The 24,864-nt window shown below is 36.1% G+C and overlaps 2 protein-coding genes across 3 annotated transcripts in view; both read right to left on the reverse strand.

The window, feature by feature from the left end:
• mrps15 (mitochondrial ribosomal protein S15) overlaps positions 1–4,911 on the reverse strand; it is a 7,907-nt gene extending 2,996 nt beyond the window's left edge. Inside the window, 3 exon segments of the mRNA XM_024268346.2 lie at positions 24–121; positions 189–284; positions 4,646–4,911. Of these exon segments, the coding sequence (XP_024124114.1) occupies positions 24–121; positions 189–284; positions 4,646–4,760 (309 nt within the window). The 5' untranslated portion in view covers positions 4,761–4,911.
• Positions 4,912–5,515: 604 nt separating this feature from the next.
• Positions 5,516–21,155, reverse strand: csf3r (colony stimulating factor 3 receptor (granulocyte)). Of its 2 annotated transcripts, XM_024268347.2 has the most exons (17): positions 20,338–21,155; positions 17,205–17,306; positions 16,212–16,285; positions 15,493–15,786; positions 14,794–14,926; positions 13,993–14,153; positions 11,974–12,137; positions 11,690–11,840; positions 11,357–11,439; positions 11,066–11,270; positions 10,788–10,976; positions 9,010–9,111; positions 8,656–8,802; positions 8,433–8,573; positions 8,252–8,348; positions 8,101–8,179; positions 5,516–6,516 (listed from the first exon to the last, which is right to left on the reverse strand). In XM_024268347.2, exons 3-17 carry the CDS (start codon positions 16,273–16,275, stop codon positions 6,037–6,039), a joined length of 2,490 nt encoding a protein of 829 aa, XP_024124115.1. In that variant the 5' UTR covers positions 16,276–16,285; positions 17,205–17,306; positions 20,338–21,155; the 3' UTR covers positions 5,516–6,036. The 2 variants fall into 2 exon arrangements, with proteins under 2 accessions (XP_024124115.1, XP_036071949.1); XM_036216056.1 differs by lacking the exons at positions 17,205–17,306; positions 20,338–21,155 and having other exon boundaries at positions 16,212–17,197.
• Positions 21,156–24,864: the final 3,709 nt, after the last annotated feature.

The following is a 24,864-nucleotide window of genomic DNA, read 5'->3' on the forward strand; positions in this document are numbered from 1 at the left end:
TATAGCTTTACTATAAATATTGCAGAATACAGTGTGTATATTTACGTTTGAGCAAGAGGGACAGCTGTATAGTCCAGCTTCAGCATGTCTGGAGTAAGATCACTGAGCTGGCTCCTGGAGTCTGAAACAAACAGATGCTTTAGAAAAATGTGCATGTAGGTAAAGACGATGATTGTAGTAATACTGACCGGTCCCACTTGCTTTTGCAGCTCGAGCATATTGTCTTACTGGTTGTGATGCAGCAAAACTTCCTGTAGCATTGAAAGCTAAAGGAAAGCAGCAGCCTATAAACAATACAAAACAGGAGTTTTAGACAGCATTGATTAAAAAAAAAACCCAAACCACTTGTGTTGGCATAAAGTCAGAACATTGTGAACATTTACACAAAATAGCTTTAATTTAGTTCAAGGCTTAGGGGTGTTTCTGCTCTATTTTGCAGTAGACCGTTACAAACCTGGTTGGAATGGGAGGGAAATGCTAAATAATTCACTCCTTTGTGCAGTTCTTGATGTTTTCATGCTGCAGCATAAACTAAGAAACTGAACTTTTAGAACAACTGCAAAAAACAAACCAGCTGATAATGCTTGTCCTCAAAGATACTAGATCTCTGGTTTAGGGCTGCACGATATTAGAAAAACTTGCAATGTGGGATATTAGTAATCAATATTGCAATGACGATATAACTTGCGATGCATGACAGTGTAGCAAAACAACCAATAAATAATTTCCATTTCACTGCATCAGTTTTATTCAAATAAATTCAACGGAACTTAAATTATACACTAAATGACCCAGGTCTGCATAGGAAGCAAGTAACTAACATAAAAGAGGTCCATCTGATTGGTAAAATGCAAAAAAGGCTCCATTTGGTTTATGCATAAGCTGCCATAAGATAGTTATTGCATGTGTATATGTTTATGGTAATCATTTATTGCAGTTTAAACCGTCTTTTTTGATGTGTATTGTATTGCTGGGCGATATAGAAAAAACATGTATAAATTATTTTATATCACAATAACGATTTATCACAACAATTAAGTATATTTTCACACTTCCTCTGGAAAAAAAAATGACAAAAATGTAATTGCTTACTTTTCTCTAATTTTATTTTTTTAAGTAACATGTAACTCAATAGTCACAAATGAGCTAATGAGAACAAATGTTTAAAGTGCACAAAGTTTCAAGTTTATTAGTAGAAAAACTAGTTTTTGAACAAAAGTTCAGCAAAAAAAGTCAACAAATAAAAACGATAGAAGAGAAATGGCACGATAGACACATTTCTATCGCCCACACGATATGTATCGTCATATCGCCCAGCGCTAATGTATTGTGTTCGTGGCCGTGGACCACGCCTCAGGCTCGTCGTGGCTCAGGGCCTCGCCCCAAACCACCCCCCAGTTCTATCTCGATGAAGCCTATTCAAATACATAGTTGTAGTGTTAGATAGTAGTCTTTAATAGTCATGGTAAATCGCCTATCCGTCGTCGGGGAGGATCTTTCTTTCATGTGGGCGTCCCTAAGATTTCTTCTTTTTTTTTTCGTGAATCCATTTATTTTAGGAGTTTTTTTTCTCACTGGGAAGGAGGGTTTAAGGACAGGGATAATCAGTTTCATTGAGCCTGTTTAGTTAACAATTAACTATTGTTAATATTTTATGACCGAGCTTCTGCTTCTGTACAATAACCAACATGAAGCCCAACGAGGCAATTCTTTTGTGATATCAGGCGATATTTAAATAAAATTGAATTGAAAACTAAATTATTGCACAGGCTTATATTGCGATGACGATACATTTGCAATGTCTTGTGCAGATTTCCTCTGATCCACGTTATGCACTTCTTGGACAAAGATCCTCCATCTTAGCACCCTTAAGTTAATTCAGTTTCTAGTTTGTTTGACTTTAATTAGCAAACTGGTTTGATGAGCGAAAGGCATATAAATGATTTTTTTTTGCACAGGAAGAACGCTTTTTTTTAAAGAATAATGATCAATGTTATCTTTCTCTAACTTAGTTGTAAGCCTCTTTGTTCAGGTGAATTTAAAAAAAAAATTGCATTAGTTACAGATATATCTATGCTGACTAATAGCGTAAAAGCCTTAACTGGCTTATTCAGCACAAAAACTCTTGCACTACAACTTTAAGATTATAAAGCTGACTAGAGTTTAAAATCTAACTAAAATTATCTGAGCTACATCACTGAGCTGCAACTCAAAAGCCATGCGCACATCAGATAATGACAGCTGAGCGGTTTTTGATAGTTGTCACAAAATAGGCGATTTCCTTTGCAGAACTGATGCCAGTTGTCTCCATTACAAATCTAACCACATTTGCAAATACCACCAGACCAGCTCACTTCTGAGTGCTCAAACATGCCCCTAAACTGTCTCCTTTTTCATCAAATCCACACATTAAAAACAACTTTCGTGAGTAGCTTTTATTCTTTGAGAGAGGATAAGTGATTTTGGGGAACTAAAACCTTTGCAAGTTCAGTTTTTCCTCAGCCCGTTCAGGAAGGGGTGGTGCGTTTGTGGCTGTCCGCAAATAAAAAGAAAAAAAGAAAAGCAAGAAAAGCCATCATGCAGGGTGATATCTTATTTTCTCACTTAAACTTAGCGGCTTGCACTGTAGGTGTGAGGACAGAGTAAAGCAAGGTGTTGCACTGCATTGAAGGCAGAACACAAACATTTCACACTGATACAACCACTTCTTCATTACTGATAATCTCTAATCATGTTTTTGTCAAATCTTTACGAACCAACTCAAGAAACATGACAGAAATGTTGAATTCCTTTTCCATCTGAAGCCTTTTTTCTTTAAGGAAAATGTTTATAATATAAAAAAGGATTTTTTTTGTACATATATTTGATGAATTGGTCAGACGATTGCATACAATTTGGGAAATAACAGGAACACTAGGGGGCAGAAGACTAACACAGAATGGCATGTAAAACTGTCTACACTTTGTTATTGCAATAGAAATATTTGCAACAATTGTGACACATTGCGTAACGATGCTCTGCCATCAGTAAAAGTATGGGGTAAACGTGGTGATGCATCAAAATCTTTACCTAATAAACTTTATTTTTTAAGATGAAAACATTTCTACACGTGTGCCATTTGATCCTTTTTACAATCCCTCACTAAATGTTTATTCACTGTCAATTAGCAAACATTTAAATGTGACATGTTTCAGATGTTTTTGATATGTTTTTTTTTTTTAACCCATAATTCAAAGTAATATTCAATTATCTATTGACAGTTCAGGGCATGCAATTTCAAAATACATTTTGCAATTTATGATTCAATATAAAAAGTTACAATTCAATCTTACATTAAAAAATAAATAAATTATGGAGTAAATACAAAATTAATAGTATTTTAAACTGTCATTGTTTTTTGGTACCATAATTCAATGAAGATGCATTTTACAATTTATATTCAATGTTGAATTAAATCATGCAATTTGAAAATGTATTTTATAATTCATTGTTTTAAAGTAACTTAAAATTGACTGCATTATAATTTGACATGGTGTTTTTGTGTCAAAAAGTAAAAAAAAAAAAATTTGGTGTAATGCATTTTCATTTACAGGATGTTGTGCCTTTTCTGAACCAAAATTCAAATCCCGTCAGACTCATCAGGGCGGGGCCCACCTGCCTAAATTTGCTAAATCCACTTCCCTCTGGAGATCTTAAGGAGAGCGTAAATTCTAATGCAGAGGATGGAAGAACTTTCCTCCTCATATCTCCATCACTCGTGTTATAGAAGTTAAACTGTTAGGAGAAACATTTGTCTTTGTCTGCAGCACCTCGGGTCAGGAGAGTGCATTTTTAGGGGGCATTTTTTTTGTTCTCCTAAGACTACTATGCCAAGGATTTACTTATTTGAATACAACTTTATTTAAATTGAGCAGGCCACCATGCAGGCACAGCTCCATGATAGTAAAAATAATACAGAAAATCTACTTGAATAATAATAATAATGCAGAAGATCAATTTTAATATTAATCATTTTGACCTTTGGCCTATGAAAACTTTGGTACCAACTACTACCAAATACAATCAGATTGGAAAACTGAAAATGATTTTTAAAAAAAGCTTAGATATAAAATGTTCATTTAATTTGAATTATTTTAAAACTTTGGTTATAGTATAAACACTAAAGTGGGTTGTGTTGAACCGTTTTCTTTAGTATTTTTTTTATTGGTCATCTATTTTTCCTCTCACATAGGATTCACACTTTATACATTTTTAAAAGTTTCTGGTTTGCCACAAGTTCATCTAAAAATAATATTTACTTATAATACGTGTAATTGCTACTAAACTAAATTATTTTTGATTATGCTTTAGCGTCCAAGACAAATGCTGTTTAAAATAAAGAAGCATTAAAGGAATAAGTTCCACACAGAAACAAACATGCTACCATGCACTAGCTAGATCTAATGTTGAAAATGAAAACAAAAAAGTGAAGAAGCATAAATAATGAACTGCAGAAATCCCAGTGGTGTCAGGGGTGGTCAACATTTGGCTGACAACATATATGAGCTTAAAAAACACAAACAAATATAGATGGCACCCACAGACATAAAAAAATCAAAACAGATTCTAATAAACAGATTCTAAGCTAGCTAAACTTCCAACTTACCTCTGCTAGCTGGCGTTAACGCAGCGGGACTCGTCCTGGGTAACAGAGACGAACTTCCTCGTAAAATGTTCGAAGAGGATTTCAGAAAGACCCGCAAACCAACGTTTGGGATCATGGCTAAAAGAACCGGGTCCAAAAACAGAATGTTATGTCTCTCAAATTGAAGAAAACGTGACAAGTAGTTTCACTCGACCCCTACACGGAGATCGCCATTTTGGCTAGACGTAACTAGTCGAATCAGGATTGGTTTGTTGTAGCCAGGCTAAGCTAACAATCACAGAGCACATCGATAGTGAAGTGGCTAAATCGATACAGTTTTTAATAATAATAATAATAATAATAATAATAATAATAATAATAATAATAATAATGTATTGGTATTATTATTATTATCTTTTGAAATGTAGAAATAAATGTCTGATTATCGCATTTATTTATTTATTTATGAATGGAGAAAGCCTTTCTTAAGGAAATTACAACTTTTTTATCATTGAATCACAAACTACACGATACAAATGCATTAATAATAAAGTCCATTTGTAGAAAATAAAAAACAAACAAACAAACAAACAAAAAAAATCTCACCACTTACATTTATTTATTTTTTAAGGAAAGGAGAGAGCATTTCTTAAGGAAAAAAACCTCACTACTTACTTGTATTTAAAATACATTTAATTCATTCATTCATTCATTAGTTCGTGTAACATTATGACTTTGTGATTCTTAAACCATATTTTTTAGTCACCTATCTTTTCTGGTAATCTAATTATAACAACATTTAATTTAACAATTTAATGCAGGTTTGACATGATCACAGACAACAAATTAATCTAAGCATGCTGCCAAGATGATAAAAATAAAGGATTCTGATTTTTTTTTTTTTTTTAGAATCAATTTTTGGACTTAACATACTACAAAGTAAAAAAAACAATTGAGCAAAAGAATGTTATAGAATGTTCATAATTATCATTAAGAAAATAATCCCTGATAATGTAACTTTGCACATTTATTTTTATTTTTAGAAAGTCTGCAAAGCTTAAAACTGTAAAAACAAAAGTGCATCTAACGTACCATTATAAAATTTCATGCATTTATTTTTACAAGATGAAACATTTTCTTTTCATTAAAAGAAAAAAACTGCAGCATGTTACTGTCTGCGTGTCACACTAAAATAGCACCTATTTTATTCTAGAGAAAATAGCAGTTGAAATAATGCCTACACTTCTCACTGAGGCAAGTTTTTGAACCCTCAACATTCCTTTTTAATATGAAATGATTGCAGCTTCAAGAACATGCCCTATCAGATAAAAATGTACCATTTGTATTAACTTTTTTTTTTATTTTTTAGATAACATCGTCTTTTTTTTAAGCGTAAGAAAAGCAAAGCAGCTTCAGTCACTCTCCGTATCGTACGCAGATAAAGCTCTTAGAAATGGAAAGTCATCCCAAGCAAAAGCAGGATCTTCTTCACTTTCAGGTATATAATCCTGGTCTTGCCCAAAGAAACACTGCTCAGGTTTGACCCCAGATGCCACGTTCTGATAGCACAGTGGACTGAAGGACTCTTCTCTTTCCAGGAGAGGCTGCGTGGAGTCAGAGCGCAGATACGCAGGAGGTTCTTCTGGAGTCGGATTGTTGCAGGGAACGCTGGCTATCACAGTGGCGTAGGGAACAGAGCTGCTGTTTGAAGCAGTGTATTCAAGGATAAACAGAGAACCGCAGATGGACTCTCCTAAATCACTGGTGTCCTCTGCACTGTTGAACCAAAGATCATCCTCCTCTTTGCACAGCTTAGTGGTCAGATCCAGAAAGCTTAGATGAGATAAGTGTATCGGATTTGGCTCGTCGTTGTTCCTGGCGACATGAGCGTACTGAAAGAAAAAAGAAAAAGCTTGTGATCTTTATAGTAAAATATCAACAGAGTGGGCAGAATAAAAGTGGCTCCTGTTTTAAGTAAAGTCAAATCTTTTTCATAACTTTCATCTCAGAACTCGGTCAATCTGTTAAACCTCTAGTTTCCACGTTTTCCAAACTCAAAGGCCTTGATTTCAAGGCTGTGTCACAACTTTTGCTTCAATCAAAATGTGTCATTCTCTGCAGATATTTCTTTTATAGGAGTCAAAAGAAAATGGCAAATATTTAAAGCGCAAAGGTTTTTAGAAGTATTCATAAATACCAAAAAGCAATTAAACCTGTGATGCATTAAATGGAAAATATTACCTTAAACAAGCCTTTAAAAACTGTGAAATTTGGTGACAAAATGCACATTTGTAGAAAATAATTTGCCAAACCATCAATATTAAATATTTTAAATGCCGAATTGTTGCTGGATTACACACTTTTTCAGATAAGTCTCAGGAATGTTTGGACATATTTCCCTAAAAATTAAATTCTGCTGTCTCTCTTGTGGTTATTATCTGATTTTTAGGGTTTTTGTAATCTAGATTGCTGAATTATGTGTCTAAAATAATGTATAAATACATAAATCAGAAAGGGTTTTTTCCCCATACGATCTTCTTAACATATTATACTCTTCAAAGTTTTTAAAGTCCCCCTATGACAATTTTTTTAATTAGAAAAAAATGTTCCCATGAGTGTTTTAATTATGATTATGAAGTTTTTAACCAAAATCCCACAACCTAAATGTCTTAAAAAACCATTTTGATGTTGTTCTGAAGCCTCTGTTTCCAAAATCTCCTCTGAGGAGGCGTGGCTTTTGGAGCTGAGTTGTGCAGCAGAGCTGTTGTGTTGTAAAGAAGGCTCATTAATTCAAACAGCGCCCGTCTGCGACAGTCGATTGACAGCCATTTAAAAGGAGAAATACTCGGAAATTACATTTGTTCTCTTTTATTAAAGAAAAATACCACATACATGTTAAAAACTCAAAAAACATAATTTTCATCGGAGGGGGACTTTAATGCTGACCCTATTGTTTTTAGAAGTGTGTATGAACAGTAAGAACATTTGGTAAAACCAATATTTTTCACATTTAACTAAAACTGAACGGTAAAAACTGTATCTAAAGAAAGTAAAAATAATTTTTTTCAGGAATAATGTCTTCTTTTCTGTCTTCTACAAAACAATCTTATTAAGAAAGTTCTGTAATAGAAAAATAATATTAGTTTAAGTAAACATGTCTGAGTGATTTGATATTCTAATATGAAGAATTCTTGGCAGGAACATTAGTCTTAGATATTTTTGCAAATTTAAATAAAATCTCACAATGGGCTAAACATTTTTGTTTCTAAGTTTTCACTGTTTATGCAGTGAAAGCTGTAGAATAATTTTATACAAGACGCTTTTATTTGATTTAACCATCATGAATATTATTCTTCAATTAAAAACCTGTATATTAAAAAAAAGTAATAACAACAAACAACAGTAGGATAAAAGTCTTTTTTTATGGAATCATAATCTTGAAAAGTTCCATTAAAAAGGATTTCAAGATTCCTCACCTGGGGTGATTCTGACGGCCATCTCTTAATGCTGCTGTTCGCTGGATCTGGAACATCTGGCCAAAGTCGACTCTCAATTCTAGTAGAACAGAAAAATATAGAAAAATGTACACATAGTTTTCATCTTAAAGTAGAGTAAGAAACCTCTTACCTTTTTCCTTTGAAGGACAACGTTAAGAAAGCCATGATGATGATCAATGAAACTCCGACTCCAGATCCAGTTATCATCCCTACAATGTCCACCATATCTGACAAAAAATATATATACATGTTGTGGGAAAAATGAGCTAAAGAAAGCACATTGTCACAAATAATAAAAATACAGTACCAACCAAAGGTTTCCGTTTTGAAATGAATTGTAGAGCCGTTGAGACTGCCTCCAAATGTTCTAACCATCATGAAAGCCTTATACAGAGATCCAGGCTTGAGGTTTTTCAGGCTCATTTCTGTTGTTTTTGAGTCTGCAGTCTCAACTGAAAAAGAAACGAGCATTAAAAGAGCCTCAGGTATGAGGAAAAACACTTTACAACAGAAAAACACAGGTGTAAAAAGTACCTTTAACAGCTTCTTTCTCCCCCCAGTAGAAGATTTTGTAGTGCTGGATAAATCCATTCTGTTGATCTAAAGGGATCTGTTCCCACATAAGGTCAACAGAGGACATCCAAACATTTTTAATTTTTATTACCGGAACCATGGATGGAGCTTTTAAAAGAAAAACAGAAAAAAAAAACCATCAGAAAATGTAATCTGAGCTTCATAATCCAGCAAACACTATCTGTTTCTCTCCACAAGGGGGCGACATGCCATCAGAAATGCATCACATCCCTTTTCTCTCTTCTTCAAACTAAAGCAAGAGAACTATTTCACCTCGACATGTTCTTTTAAATCCTTGTGTCTTTGGCAGCTTACCCTTTTGCCTCAAGTAGGCCTTAACAGTTCGCGGAAGACCGATCCCGCGCTTATAACGTGGATATACAGAGATGTGATAGGGCTTGTAAGGCTCAAAGGTGCCTAATGATGAGAGAAAAAGAGGTTAGAGTGGATCCTTGGTCATCGGCTACATACATGCAAATAGACTGTGCATGAGAGGTAGTTGATCTTGGACTTGTGTGGAGAAAAAGAAACGATGATGTGACTGAACAGTATGAGATGCATGAGGCTATTAACACAAGCACTACAGTGGCAGTCATTTTGACTGCTATCAAAATTTGCAACATCATAACATGGTCTTCCCACCGGACACAAACTGGAAAAGTTGCATTCCCTGTAATAATGAAGATACTGAAGCTTTTTGCTGAAAATGGTGATGCAATTTCCTTTAGTTGCTGAAGGGATTTGCTGAAAATGCAAAAGCTATTTCCAAAACATTAAAAAAAGCTAAAAGACAAAGAAATTTCATTAAAGAACTGTAAAAAAGTGCTGAAGTTGACCAAAATTTCTGAAAAATTTGTAGTGAAATTGCTTAAAAATCCCTAACACATACCTACTTTGTAAAAATATTTAGTGTGTTGCTTAGATATAAGCTTAACTCCAAATCAGCCTCAAAAACCTCAGTAGATGCCAAACTAGCTAAAAACAAAACAAAAAAAAGATAACACATTGCCAAAATACTAGCTAAACTTCTAAATAGCCTACATTTAGTCAATAAACTAAATTAGTCAAAAATGTTAGGCTGTTGCTAAAATAGAAGCTAGAAAATATCTATATAACCTGAGTTGATAACAAATTAGCCAAAAATGTTAGCATGTTGCCAAAAAAAAAAAAGCTAAACTGCAAATTAGCATAAAAACCTTACTAGATGCCAAATTAGTCAAAAAAGCTAGTACATTGCTTAAATACTAGCCAAAATAGCCTAAAATTCCTCAGTAATCTAAGTTAATCAAAAAGTTAGCCTGTTACTAAAATAGAAGCTAAACTCATGATTAGCCTAAAAAAATAGAAGATAACAAATAAGCCAAAAATGTTAGCATGTTGCTAAATTATAAGCTAAACTCTAAGTTAGCCTAAACAACTCCAGTAGATAACAAATTAGCCAAAAACATTAGCATGTTGCAAAAAATGTAGGTAAACTCAATTTTTTTTGAAAATTACTATAGAAGATGAAAACCTAGCTAATGAATATATTTAAAGGATTGTTGCAAATCTACTTAAAATTTTGAAATTAGAAGACTTTCTCGTTCATTTTCTATGGGGCATATTTTGCTCAATATTTCAAAAAACTATAAAGTTTATGAATATCAAAAATACAAGCAGTCATGTCCAGAACAAGCTGAACATTTTAATACCAAGATTGCTGAAATAGTTAAAAGTGTGATTGAGGTTTTACGTGCCAAAAAACGTACGGAAAGAAGCAGGAGAATCACTTAATAATTTCTCCTCCATGATCTATTTTCAAATGGCATTCCACAAATTATAAAAGACACCATCCATATGTTACAACCAAATCCCAAGTCCCTGATTGGTCAAAGTTTGATCTGGTTCAGCTTTCAACGCATGTTTAACGGTTGAATGTTTTGTGCGTTGAGCCCAAAACAGTTGTAGAAACTTGAGTAGCAGCATGTGAATATACAATAAAAGCTTCAAACGCGGAATCCAAAAATGAACATTTATGTGAGTTTACATGAACTTTTCATTGGAAGTAGTTGCTTGAATTGATGTAATTAAGTACATTAATAGCATGTCCATACCTGCTAAAATAAGATTAGTTTGGTTTTTGTCCACTTTCTCAAAATGGACATGGGAGAGATTTTCCTTTAGCATTGGTCTCCATTCCACCACAAAACCAGTCAGATCAGTTGAGGCCAAATGCGTCCACTGGACCAGAAATGACTGGTGATCAACAGTAACAGCTGTAACGTCTTGTATCGTAGTTCGATCTACAGACACAGACAAAGACATTTCTTTTTACAAACTTTAAACAAAATACTTTTTTTTGTCTAATCTGCACCAAACTTTGCTCAGATACCTTGAGGTGGGTAAATGTAAATTCCTGTCAGAGGGGATTTTCCAGCTCTATTCACAGCAGTCAGATAGACTTTCTTCACTCTCGCAGATAGCTGGAAAGTGCAGTATTTCCAAATTGTTTTGCATAGGATTCCCTGTCCTGCTCTCTGAAACCTTGAGATACTGTATGAAATATTTTGTCCATTTGCATGAAATTGTTTTGATGGCTAAACGGTGAAGGAATAAAGGGGAGAAATTATTTGAGAGCAGGTCTTTTAGAGAGTGAAGTTACATTATTTTCTGGTGTGCATACCTTCCAGAACAAACTTATGTTTAGATGAGTGGGTTTGCGATACCAGGACACTTTTGCCCATGATTCTAAGCGTCCAGTGGGGGCTGAAAAGAAAAGGACAGAACAACAGCACATCAAAGGCAACATCTATTTTCCATTTGAAAAGTGGAGCCATTTGAAAAGAAAAGGTTCATAGATTCTAAGCTTGAGCTTGTGCCAATACTCGGAACAAAAGGACATTCAGAGTAGGACATTTGCATGGTTGCAAGAAAGATCGTTTGAAAGAAAAAAGACGAAATAATAGAAGATGTTGGATGAGCTGATTGTGTCATTCTGAATTGATTTGAAGGCTACCTGACTCCAAAGTGACTCCAGATTGGCTGCTGCTCCACTCACTCCAGGGACCTTGCTTGTACCTGACTCTGATTTGGAGCCAATACTGAGTCCCATGAAGGAGGGAGCACAGGGACAGTATTTTGCATGTTCTGCGATCTCTGCAGATAATCTGACACAAAACACAAACATGTCATTTCCAGATCAAGAAGGAGAGCTTCAAGTGAACTCCAAAAGGTTTTCTCAAACTCTAAATGAGCTTCTCTTTGAAATTCTATGTGACTTCTGCACTGATTTGTACACACCTGTTTGATGGTCCAATGCCTGCTGTCGGCTGTCTGAAGCAAGACTTCCAGATTTAGATTCCCAGCGTGTATCCAACTTTGGTGGGTCAACATCCAGTTCAGCCGGAGACAGCCAGGTTTTTTTGACACCGTGATACTCACAATTTTTGGTGGGTCAAGTTTGGCTAGCAGAAAAAATACATATAAGACAAGTAAATAATCATTAGAATTTAACTGGAAGCGAACTTATATAATCCCACCCCGACTCGACCATACCATTTTCTCTACATGAATTATCAATATCCGGTTCAGGACTTAACATCAAATATGAATAGATTCAGGCTATTGTTGAGGAGAGCTGGAGACACGCGTCTGCTCGTGACCCGGAACCAGAAGTATGTTTCATAAGAAGATATTACAAGTAAATATGTAATCTAAATAGCTCAACTTCTATGAAGCTAAAAAAGAGACATCAAAGAAAAAAAATAGTATACCAGATTGTTGTGCACACCGGCATGTAACTGGTGAGCACCAGATAGCAGGTGGTGCGGATCAGAAACAACTTTTTTTTATTAAATTTTGCACAAGAAATTTTTATTTTATCTTCGATTTTTACTTTTAAAAAATCAAAGAAGAAAACAATACTTGTTTCTTGTGTACACCAGATAATAACTGGTGAGAACCAGATAGCAAGTGGTGCACACCAGATAGTAGGTGGAGAGCACCAGATAGTAAGTGGTGAGAACAAGAAACAGCTTTTTTTAAATTTTGCACAAGAAAATTCTATATTTTTTCTTAGTTTTTTACTTAAAAAATCAAAGAAAAAAAAGTGTTTTTTGTTCTTACCAAATTTTAACTGGTGAGCACCAGATAGCAAGTGGTGCACAGAAGATAGAGTGTGGTGAGCACCAGATATTAACTGGTGAGCACCAGATAGCAAGTGGTACACACCAAATAGTAACTGGTGAACACCAAATAGTAACTGGTGGGCACCAGATAGCAAGTAGTGCACACCAGATAGTAGGTGGAGAGCACCAGTTAGTAACTGGTGAGCACCAGATAGCAAGTGATGGGCACCAGATAGTAGGTGGAGAGCACCAGATAGTAACTGGTGAGAACCAGATAGCAAGTGGTGCACACCAAATAGTAACTGGTGAGCACCAGATAGTAACTGGTGAACATCAGACAGTTACTGGTGAGCACCCACCAAATGATAACTGGTGAGCACCAGATAGCAAGTGGTGCACACCAGATAGTAGGTGGGGAGCACCAGATAGCAAGTGATGCACACCAGATAGTAGGTGGGGAGCACCAGATAGTAACTGGTGAACATCAGACAGTTACTGGTGAGCACCCACCAGATAGCAACAGGTGCAGTTTTTTTTAACAGTTGCTATCTGGTGCTCACCAGTTACTATCTGGTCCGCACAAGAAACTAGTATTTTTTTTCTACTTTGACATCCCTTTAGGGACTTTGTAAACTTCTACTATGTTTCTACAAAAACAAAGTTTCCACTAAAATATACTTTGTTTATTTGTAAGCTGTTTGATCTCGAATTTTCCAATGAACAATGGTTTCTCTGTTTAACTCGAGTCCAATTCTCACAATTACAATGTACAAACAGAACAGTAGACTTTTCGAAAATATGGAATGTAATATTTAAAAATATATACGCTTAACATACATCCATCTTTTTAGAACTATCCATCACTTTACCTATTTGTTCTAAGAAGTGATACTTGAGTTGATGAAGCCAAGCATGCTGGCAGGGTATATTCTGAACTGCCAGGGTCACATTCAGAGATTGACAACCACACAGACTCACACTTACTCCTAAGGTGGCAATTTAGAGTCATCAAATAGCCTATAAAGCATGTTTTTGTACTACTGGAGGAAACTGGAGCACACTGAGAAAACCAACACTCACACCGGCAGAACATAAAAAGTCCACTCTGAAAAGACCCAGCTGGGAATTGAACCAATAACCATTTTGCAGTGAGGCACTGCTGCTTACTACTAAACCAAACCCTGTTTCTCACCTGCACTGACTGGTTCCAAAGTGATGGGAGCTGAAATTGCCTGGCCAAGTTCATTCTCAGCCTTCACGTATATTTTCATATCAGAGAAGAGAATCAGGTCAGAGCGAGGAATTGTATAGCTGTGCACTCCTGCAGGAGCTTTATAAGTATAGTTCGATTCCCTGAAATGATAAAATTACACCACAGATAAAACAATTACTCACCTTTAACACAAAATCTTTGAAATAAAAGAGGATACTTGTTGAGCTTCACATAAATTTAGACATTTTTCTTGAATTACTCAAATTCTTAATTTAACAGTTTAGTCAAAGTTGGTCACTGCACCCTTCTTTTCTTGTTTTTTTTTCATTGCTTTTTGAAAATAATAATCAAAACTGACAACTTATATTGCTGTTGTACCAAGAACAGTATGATATATTTTGCTCGTAACAAAAGTGTTTACTGAGACAGACTGCCAAGATAGATGACATGCTAATGAGTCTGCCAAGAATTCATGGGTCTAGAATGAAATACTGAGAATTGAATGTGTCTGGAAAAATGTTACCAATAATGCAAATATATATATAAAAATATACAGTATATATATTTAATGAAATATTGATCACAGAAAGCAGCTACAGCTGATTTTTTCAAAAAATGTAAAGGAGGAAGTTGCTTTATTCAGGAAAAGACAACAGTAGTGAATGAAAAAAAGTTGTCATCTACATTTTAATGACATGGCCACTATGTACAGTTTATGTACTGGTTTGGCCTACTAAGAGGAGTACTATTAATTTTGATTAAATTTCCTTTTGCTCAGACCTTGTTTCACTATGGACAGAGTAAGATGTGGGAAGATACGTCTGTGACTGCCCAGGATCCCAGCTGCAGGTCAGGGTGAGGGTTCTGGTTAAGTTTGCCTGACAGCTCAGGTTTTGTGGCACTTCTGGAGGATCTAAGGATAAAAAAAAACAAACACAAAAGTTTCATGAAAATCGTAGATTGATGAGTATGCAAAAACGTGATTTCTTAGCGCCAATATTTACATCAGCATTTCTATAGTCTAATAGTTTTACACTACAGATAAGGAGTGAAGGATTGACGGATGATCTGGTTTTAGGAGCCAGATCTTTGAATTTAAGTGTTAGTACATAAAAATAACTGGTGGGGAGGAGGAAGAAGAGGGAATCTCTTAAGCTACACTCACAGTGGCCTCAGCTACGCTCACTCAAGCAACTATTTAAAAAAAAAGTCTGTGTCAATTTATTTACACATATGAGTTTTTTGCGCTTCTGTGTTCAAAATTCATGTATATTTTTAGGAACTTTTTCGAACTCCATGTACAAAACATAAAATGCTGAACGTGTCTCACAATTCACAAAAAAGTGGGTTTCGGGTCTTTAAAATTCACTTTTCTTATCCAAACTCATTTATTTAACTGTGTTTTAAACTACACATCAAACTGTTACATTTTCTGCATAAACATATGAAGTGATTTGATCAATGAGGATTCTTTCTCACATCCAGCACGAATCAGCACTCCTCCAACAATCTGGTCGTAGTCTTTGATGTAGCAGGTGAGAGCCGCCTCTGTGTGATTAAAACTTGAAATAACAACTGTGGACTTCGTCTTGTTCTGGGTGAACTCAACATTCCCATGGATGGCGTCCCTGTTAAGGAGCCATTCAATCTGAACAGCCTCTTCCAAGAAAAGAGAGCAGCCCTTGGTGACGACACAGGTGGCATTGACAGGTGACCCCAGGGGTACCACAGGGCTCGATGCCTGGACATCTGCACAGCGCTTCATGTCATCACCTGAAAACAGAAAGTTGTGTTAAACAAATACTCTCTCGTGAGTTCACGTTTCTACAAACTAGAGTTTCTGAGAAGGATCTGGTTGCAGACAAAATGGCGCATGTCATCATCGGGCGGAAGCATAAATTATAAAACGTACCCAAACTCTTACCCTATCCCAAAAGTGTTAAGTATTGTGGGAAAAAAAAAAACTTTTAAAAAGTTTAAATACGCTATCAATTTTTTCGAGTGACATCTAGGGATGTTTGGTTCCAGTCGAGGAAATCTGAACCAAGACGCTGATGTCTGCAACCAGGACCTCTCTGAATTTTTTTTTTTTTTGGCAAGCAATGTTTTCAATCATTAATATTCAGTAACATGATATTTGTTCAGATTTAATAAAACTTCTGGTTGGGAATACATATATTTCCGACAGGAACACTTACCATTCCAAGCTGCATTTACCACCCCCACCAATATGGTTATCAGTGAAATCCATGTGACGATCATTGTGGCAAATCTACCGAGAGACCACACAGAGATCTTTGTAATCATTCTCTTCCTTTCGTTTTCTTTGTAAAATAATTTGTTCAAGATCTTTTGTTTTGGTTGAAATAAAAAAAACTACATAAAAGTATAAAGCTTATTTAGTCCTTTGATAAATTCATACAGCTTCTGTCATCTTTTTATCTATTTTCAAAGCGTTCCCACTTATGATTATGCTGTTTTTATCTAAAACTGTCAAGCTTTCAGTCGTTTTCATTGTTTCTGCTGGGCAACAATAGTTCAATAGAAATTCACCTGAGTTGTGGGTAGAACTGCTGGCATGGAGCAAGTCCACCCCTCTTTCCATCACCCATAACTGAGCTATCTGGTTACACACTCTTCTGCTATCTTACACCTCCGACTTAACATTAGTAATGCAAAAAAACAAAAAAAACAACAAAAAAACGAGCAACATTGGAGCAGGAAAAGAAAGATCCTAGTCATCTACAAGTGGATGCATCAATGGAGTGGAACAAGGAGCTTATGTCTGTTTCTGACGTCACTAATACCATCTTTTTCAAACAGCATTTTTTATATGCTCCTGATTCACTGTGATTTGAATAGAGTAATGCTCAGAAATGCAATTTAAAACTTAATTTTCTTTATGCATGCCCGCCATCATCAGAAAAAAAATGCCACAAGAAACATTTTCATCAAAGTGGGTCTTTAAGGCATAAATGTACAACAGCTGCTCTTTTTATGTTGTTGAAAGAATCTGACTCTTCTGGGGTGAAATATGCAAAACTGGAAGCAACTAAAAGCTAATAAAAATATAAATTACCTTTAGTTATTCAATTATTTTAGTATCCCTGGTTTAAAGTACACTTTCTGAATACGAGGTTTATTCAGGAATTATGGATGGGGGAACCGTGTTGAGTTTGTGGGCTACTCACCATTACACAAGGAAGGAATGACAAATTTCACCTAAACGCTTTGCTGTTTCATAACGCCATGGCAACAGGAGCCAGACGTCTTGTCACAGCATTGCTGCGTCTCTGCATAAAGATGAAATCATGTCAAACTGTGTCGCAACATCACCCCGAGGTTAACCCACCAAAATGAAACAACAAAATGGAAGAAAACTTCAGTCAAGAGAAGAAATAAACATAAACACAAAATAAACAGTTTATTTCAATTAAAAGATTAACCTAAAAATGCAGAATTAAGGCTAATTAAATACGCAAAGAAGTATTTTTATGGCAGATAAGAATACATGTTAAACTCAAATGGTTACAATAATCTGATATCTAAAAAGGTTCCTCTTTATGTCACAGAGTTTGTCACACAAATAGCTCAATCTTATCTCAGATTTGGTCAGATTGAGCATGGAAACCACATGTGGTCTAACTGGGAATGACAGAAATGAAAACAAAAAGAAAACAAGACAGAGAAATGTACATATTGATTAAATGGAAATACTTATTGGGTATACATTAACACATATAGTTTACTTGGTACATAAATTACACATTTTTTGTCAAATTCTATCCGCACATCTTTTTTGTTCCAGACTCAGACATAGTAATTAAAATAAAATAAAAAATAGTGTCACGCCAAAAATTACTTTTAGATTTTGAAAAAGACCCGTTATGTTCTCCTTTAGAGATAATTTTGATCATTTTTATGCTAGCATAATGCTAGTTTTGCTACATTGTTTTAAAAAGTTCTGTTTGAAATGAAGCTAGTATTCATATCATATTCAAGTCCTTAGTGGTCATTTATCACGCAGGGCAAATGTTCCAAATCTTCAGCATCTCAGAACTCATTTCATGTGAAAATCTCTCTCAAAAAACGTCAGAATTGTATATTACAACCCCATTTGACAGTTTCCCCCAAATATCTATTTTTTTCTGTTACTAGAACTTCATTTGGCTCTGAGAAGGTTGACATGTTTTACTGGAATTGTTTTTGGTAATGAAGGACATATGTAAAGAACATTAAATTTCAACTGGCCTTTTTTCATATTTCTTCAAATGTTTGTGAGTCATGAACGGATGATAAATTCAGAGGCCATTTTATAATGACTGACCGTTTTTTTTTTTGTCTAAAAGTGGTATAATCTTAATTAAAATTCAACTGGGGACACTTTGAAAATAACTCCAAAGATGATTGGAGCGGATCTTTAAAGATCAAAAGACGACTTTAGCATGTTTGCTTGAGGAGTTCCAGTATCGGCATTCACGGCGCTGCACTTAACTGGTTCAAGTCGTATTTAAGAGAGAGAAATTGGTGAGGCCTCCTCCTCTGTGGCTTCTCTCTCCTGTGGGGTACCTCAAGGCTCTATTCTTGGTCCTGCCCTTTTTTTCTTTATATCTGCTGATTCTTGGTTCCATCATTACACAGCATGACGTCTCATTTCACTGCTATGCTGATGATCTGCAGATCTGCTTTTGTAATTTTGTGCTGTTTTTTTTATATTTTGTTCTTAATTTGTCTAATTTTTTAAACTTTCCTCTTTCTTTTATTGTGAAGCACGTTGGGATGCTATAAGCAATTGTAAAATGTTATATATATATAAAGTTCATTCAGAAAATAACCTTAAATCAGTGATAGGCAACTCCAGGCCTCGAGGGCTGCATCCCTGCATGTTTTTCAACATAAAATGCTCTGGTGTGTTCTAATTGGCTGCACACACCTGAACCAGGTAATGAGTCAGGAGTAGGGCTTGGAAATCTGCCAATTGAGGCCTCGATTTGCCTATCTAACATTATCGGATCAGACAAGGCTCTTTGTTTTTATAAGGATCTAGTGACACTTTTACTGAATTTAGATAGCAGGAAATTAGCTGAACTTTTTAGATGTTGAATTATTTTGATCCCTCAAACAATTTGCAGCTCTCTTAAACAAATCTAAGTGCTTTAGAATTATTTTAAATGCTAATTCAATACATCTAATTGTTTTATATCATAAAAGGCAATTATGCCTTAATGTACTACCTGATCATGTGAAAGTTAGTCACATTTCATGTATAAACAAGGCCAGTGAGTAATCCAGTGGATAAGTGCTGATCCAGTGAACAAAGTCACAACATTGAGAAACTTCCTGACTTCTTGTAACGAACGTCCAAAGTGTCTTTTGGTGGTTTTACTGAAGAACCAAAGATCCTCTCTCGAACGTGTAGACCACTTCTTTATTTTTCATCATGGGTTTTGTCTTTTTCTTGCTCCTTCCCTGCTCCAAGTCTAGAACAAGTTTTATACAAGAACTCCAAAAAACTTCACAAACTTTCACTTGGAATTCATATAATTTGTAACTTTCAATCAAGCTCCCAGTTTCGTGTCTTCTGCCTTCATTTTTAACAGTCTTCTGCGTGTAGAAAATGATTTCTTTTGAGTGTTTTTACTTTAAAAAAATGCTGACTCATGAAAAACTTAATCAATAATTAAATCTTTTGATAATAGTGTTGGACAATCATATTCCCAGCTCATGAATGTAAAATCCTTTTCTGGAAAAGAACATACATTTCTTTTCTGAAAGTTGTGTCACTGTTTGTAAGGAAACGTGTCTTTCCTGTTGCTGTTGGGGGTTTACAAAACACCCACTTTCAGGATTTGGCAATATCCTTCACACGGAGGGAAAGACTGACTGCTAGTTCCTCTTTCTCCATCAAACTTCTCACACCAGGTACTTTGCTGTGAGTAGAAAAACTTAAGCCAAAAGTGATTGGATGTTGTGATTTGATAACAGAGCAGCTCTTTTGTGTCAGATTAACAGATTTTGTTTTAAAAGAAGTCCTGAAAAACCAAGAAACTCATAAGCCATCGGTTTCACATCCTTTTTTGACACCATCAGAGAACATCAGTGTGTTTTCCAGATGCATATTTTACTCCAAAGGTGACATGCTCACATTGAAAGATTAGAAGTTAAGCAGCAAAAGGGATCAACATCATATGTTGACAACACAATGACCATCTTTTTTGTTCCTCACAGTGATCAAATTTTCCAATTTGGCAGAGATGTTTCTATCAAAACAACAAAAAATTGCTTGAAAATGGATACAAAAATGCAGAAAGAGTTTCTACTCACCATGCAGTAGCAGCAGCAGAGGCGGCGTTTTCCAGTCCTGATAACCCCAGATGAGGCCGTGTGACTCAACTGTTGACTGTGCGGCTCGGTTAACCAAGCTGCTTCTGCCCCAGCGACATCCTTGTTTCTGAATTCATGAAACTTCACTCTATTCCAGGAAGAAACATATGACTGATGGGGCCCATAATGGGAAGTAAAAGTGGGATGTTTGTAACCCAGAAGAAGTTGCTGGTTCAGCTCATCGAGTTTAATTAAATTGATTAAAGTTCACCTTATCAAAATTAAATACCGTATTTTCCGGAGTATAAGTTTTTTTCATAGTTTAGTCAGGGGTGCGACTTATACTCAGGAGCGCATCTTTGTGTTTTCTTTTTTTTTTTTAGGCATAAATAGGCTCATATATTTGTTATTTTCACAGTAAACATGGTTGTCGTTTGGTGGTTGTTTCCTCTAACAACCACTAGAGGGTGCTGCATCTGGGTATAAGTATTTGGTACTGACAACAGCAGAAGAAGTGTCGTCCAAAACAAACATGGAAGAGAATCTGATTGTTTTCTTATACAGATCAAAGATTAGTATTCTTCTGTTTATTTATTTATTTATTGTAGCTACACATAGCAGATTTGTTCTGAAATGTCCGACTTTTCTTGCAAAAGTGCAACTTATATATGGTTTTCTTCTTCTAGATTAGACGCGTTTTGCTCTTGCGTCTTATACTCTGGAAAGCTCGGTGACTGTTTTGGAAGGATATGACTCTGCAAATACAGGTGCTGGAGAAGAGAAGATGGTATCTTCACATTGACTGCAGTCAAATGAGCCGCCGTTCGCATTTCTGTGGTCAAATCAGCTGTCACTGGATTTTTTTTGTACGAGTTTCAAACAATACTTACGGTAGCATGGCTGAGAACCCTGGAAAATCTCCACGACACTCCACCGAGCTTCTTGCTGTGACCACGGAAATGCGAACGGCGGCTCATTTGACAGCAGCGGTAAAGTCTTATATATCAATGAAAGAGCATTTTGATGTCAGCTTTCATTATTTTCCCAAAGACTCTGCTCTGAGAAACCAATGGATTGAATGTATTGGTCACAGCAACGTCAACAAAAGAGTCTTTCGTGAACTGGAAGGAGAAAGAATCAGGATTTTGGAGGAAGTTCGGTCCATGAAGATCTTCACTTCATCGTCTCAAAACGATACAGCTGGACATTACGGATATTGATTAACATTTTTATGTAGTGGTGAAGATTTACGCTAGCAAGACACAGAGACACAGAGCTATCATAATCAGAAGGGTTCTGGCTCAGTTCTAGCTCAGTTCTAGCAGCTCAGTTCTCCTCAGAGGAGATCTTGGAAACAGAGGCTTAAATCACAGAATCTTTAACATGTTGTAGCTTTTCTACCGTTGACACAATCAATGTAATTCCAGTAGATTCTGAAGGAGAAAAGCGGCGTGAGCGCCGCTTTTCTCCTTCAGAATCTACTGGAATTACATTGATTTTGTTAACGGTTAAAAAGTTACAGTAAATCAAAGAACATAAACACTGGAGCTCCCATGTTAAAGGGTTAACTTAATCATTATTCCAGAAGGTACTAACGAGGCCATCAACGTGCCTCTCCACTATGAGTTAAGGGAGCGTTGCACCAAAAAGAGTGCGATCGTTTCGGCTCAGGATGACCCGCCTGCGCTGAGAGTGACCCCTGAATAAGCAGATCTGCTTAGCTGCTTTGAAATGCAGTTATCTCCCTCTCTCACAGCGTGTAAGCCTATGTCAGCACAATAATAGAACAAGAGCTTAAATGGGGATTGTAAGCCGCGCCTTGACCCCTCAAGGGCACTCGAAACTATCAAGTTTATTAGCTTATTAAATCGTAAAATGATTCTGTGGATGCGGCTTCGTTTGAAACACGGGGAGGAAGGAGCACCATCGAGTTAACCCACTCAACTTCTCATCTAACGGTTGAATCGCAGCCTGGTCACTCAGCTGCCCTCAAAATCGTAATGACAGCTATCTGTTTAATCAAGAGGGCGCTGAAAGGGGATTTAAAAGCAAACAGCGGTGAGTTCTTAAAGTCAAGGAGGAAAAAAAAACAAAAACAAGCTAATTAAAAACACATTAACGGACTATCATGAGTTGACATATTTTGCTTGATCTTATTTCCTAATCAGCACTGATGAAAAAAAGTTTTCTCCGTCCATTGAGTATTACATGCAACGTTTCAGTGAGCAGTAAAATTAGCTGGAGACCCCAAAGCTAAACTGATCTGATGAAGCAGATTTGATTAGTGTTTCTGCGCTGTACTTAATAAAAGCCTGTCTCCCCTTTTAGATTCCCCCCTCACATTAACAGTACGCCCCAGCCCAAATTAGTCATTATGGTGTCAATTAGTCAATTTGGAAATTCACATGAATTTGCAATTTGAGGATTTGAAATCAGGTGTCTCTAAATTTCCCCTAGGTGTGAATGTGAGTGTGCAACCGATTTAGTATGAGGCCAGATCAGCCTCATAATTCATAAATACACACAATCTCATAGCTGAGGGTGTACTCCATCTTCACCCAACATTAGCAGGAACCCTGTGACCCAGAAAGGATGAATGATTAGAAATAAGGTTTTCTGTGTCTTACTTACAATTCGTTCATACAAAAATATTGAATTCGATATTTTTTAGAAGTGAGCGATTAACCCAAACAAGTCCTGGATTTGAATCTAAAAATATTTGACAAGTTGCAGAAAGAAAAAAAAGTGCAAGAAAGCACAAGGAAATGTTTGCATCTGCAAAATAATGTCAGATTTTTATAAAATAAATTAAAACTCTTTTTTTATTACTTGCTTAAGATCAAAAAGGCTCACCAGTATGTACTAGCCAGACCTCTCCGGTCATCTGGATCCAGTCTTTTGTCAGTTTCTAGAGTCTAAACTAAACATGAAGATGCTGCATTCAGCTTCTACACTCCACAGATCTGGAATAGACTTCCAGAAAGTCTTTCATCAGCTGAAAAACTCAAATAAAGGTTAAAGATCCACTTGTTCTCAGCTTCATTTCACTAGTATATATTCAAAAGTTTACATCTGTACTGCTTATCTATGCTTGATTTTAATTTATGCTGTTTATTTTACTGATCACACCATTACTATTTCTTTTGATTTTTTATTTGAATGTTTTCTGTAAAGCACTCCGAATTGTCTTTGTACATTAAATGTTCTATACAAATAAACTTGCCTTAGTGTTGTTTCCAGTCAACTTCTCCTTCACTGGTCAGTTTTTCAGCACTCTGTCATAAACATGTAACATCCTCTGAGACATCAAGAGTCTGAGACAAACTACATGTGAAAGCAACATTTTGAAAGCAAAGGACTCCAGAAAATACTGCATCTTAAAGGCTGGTCTAGACTTTGTTGTCACACAACAGAAAAAGTTCATTTGTTTTTACCTTGGATGAACTTCTACACTTATCCAAAAATAAATAGAAATCCTCAAATATAGACGGCATCCTTCTGGAGTTTCTGATTTACAGATAAATAAAAAGTATTACTAAATAGCTGGACTCAGATCAGTGAATTAGGTAACCACTGGGCGGGGCTTGTTGCACAATGTATCCACTCTGCAGATGTTGGCTTTACAATAGAAAAATCCTTTTTGCAGCCTGACTTCAATACATTTCCACTCCTATGGCAAGCTTTTATATTCATTAAAAATATATATTTTCTCCTTCTTATTGCAGACACAACAGCGTTTAGAGGGTAATTGTAGCCTGGTGTAACTATTGATAAGATGTACAGGATAAAAACACAAAATCCATCTTATGAAAAAATAAATAGTTCTGATAGTTCTGCTGCAGCTGTGCAACAATATACATTTGTTAAATGTTTCTGGGTAGCTGTGGTGCAGTGGAAGGGCGGTCGACCTCTGATCAGAGGATTGCAAGTTTGATTCTTGCCTTGTTGAAGTGTCCTTGGGCAAGATGCTGAACCCCACCTGCCTTGTAGTTATAGATTAACGGAGCCATCATCAGTGTGTGAATACTGCTGCTAACACAACATCATGGCTGCTGCACACTGTGCATACTTGTTGGCATAGTAACATACAAATCTAAAGATTTTACAGTCTAAGACATGAGAATTTTCTAGAAAATATGAGACACTAAATCGTCTGTAAGTCCGCTGCTTTTGCTTGCTTAAATAATTTGTGTTTATCGTTTCCACAGCTTGATGTTCCAACACTCAAGTTAGTCCACCAAAAGTGAAGCAACTTCTTGTGCTTCACTGCTGTGTGACGCACTGAGTGCTTGTGAGAAAAGAGAGAGAAAAAAAGGAGAGCGTCCGATAAGCTCAGACTCACGCTTCTGCTCCTTACATGCACCCAGTCCACCCCTATCTGGTACCTGTCACAGGCGAGCTGCAAAATGGAATTGACTATTGATTTCCCCCTTACCACAGGTCAGTTGAGCTGGCAAGCTACAGAAGGCTCCCCGAGAGCCATGAGTGGGACAACGAGATGAGGGGCAGTGAAAACTTAGAGGAAGT

This window comes from Oryzias melastigma, linkage group LG16, assembly GCF_002922805.2.
Source record: "Oryzias melastigma strain HK-1 linkage group LG16, ASM292280v2, whole genome shotgun sequence".
Classification (NCBI taxonomy): domain Eukaryota; kingdom Metazoa; phylum Chordata; class Actinopteri; order Beloniformes; family Adrianichthyidae; genus Oryzias; species Oryzias melastigma.

Bases quoted from the DNA above. Each gene is read 5' to 3' on its own strand.
- csf3r (XM_036216056.1), bottom strand. From the start codon at position 16,320: ATGATTACAAAGATCTCTGTGTGGTCTCTCGGTAGATTTGCCACAATG. The intron at 14,154-14,793 runs GTCTGAGCAAAA...TTATCATTTCAG, and splicing joins TCTGTCCATAGTGAAACAAG to GGAATCGAACTATACTTATA. The intron at 11,271-11,356 runs GTATGCACACCA...TTCACCGTTTAG, and splicing joins ACATAAGTTTGTTCTGGAAG to CCATCAAAACAATTTCATGC.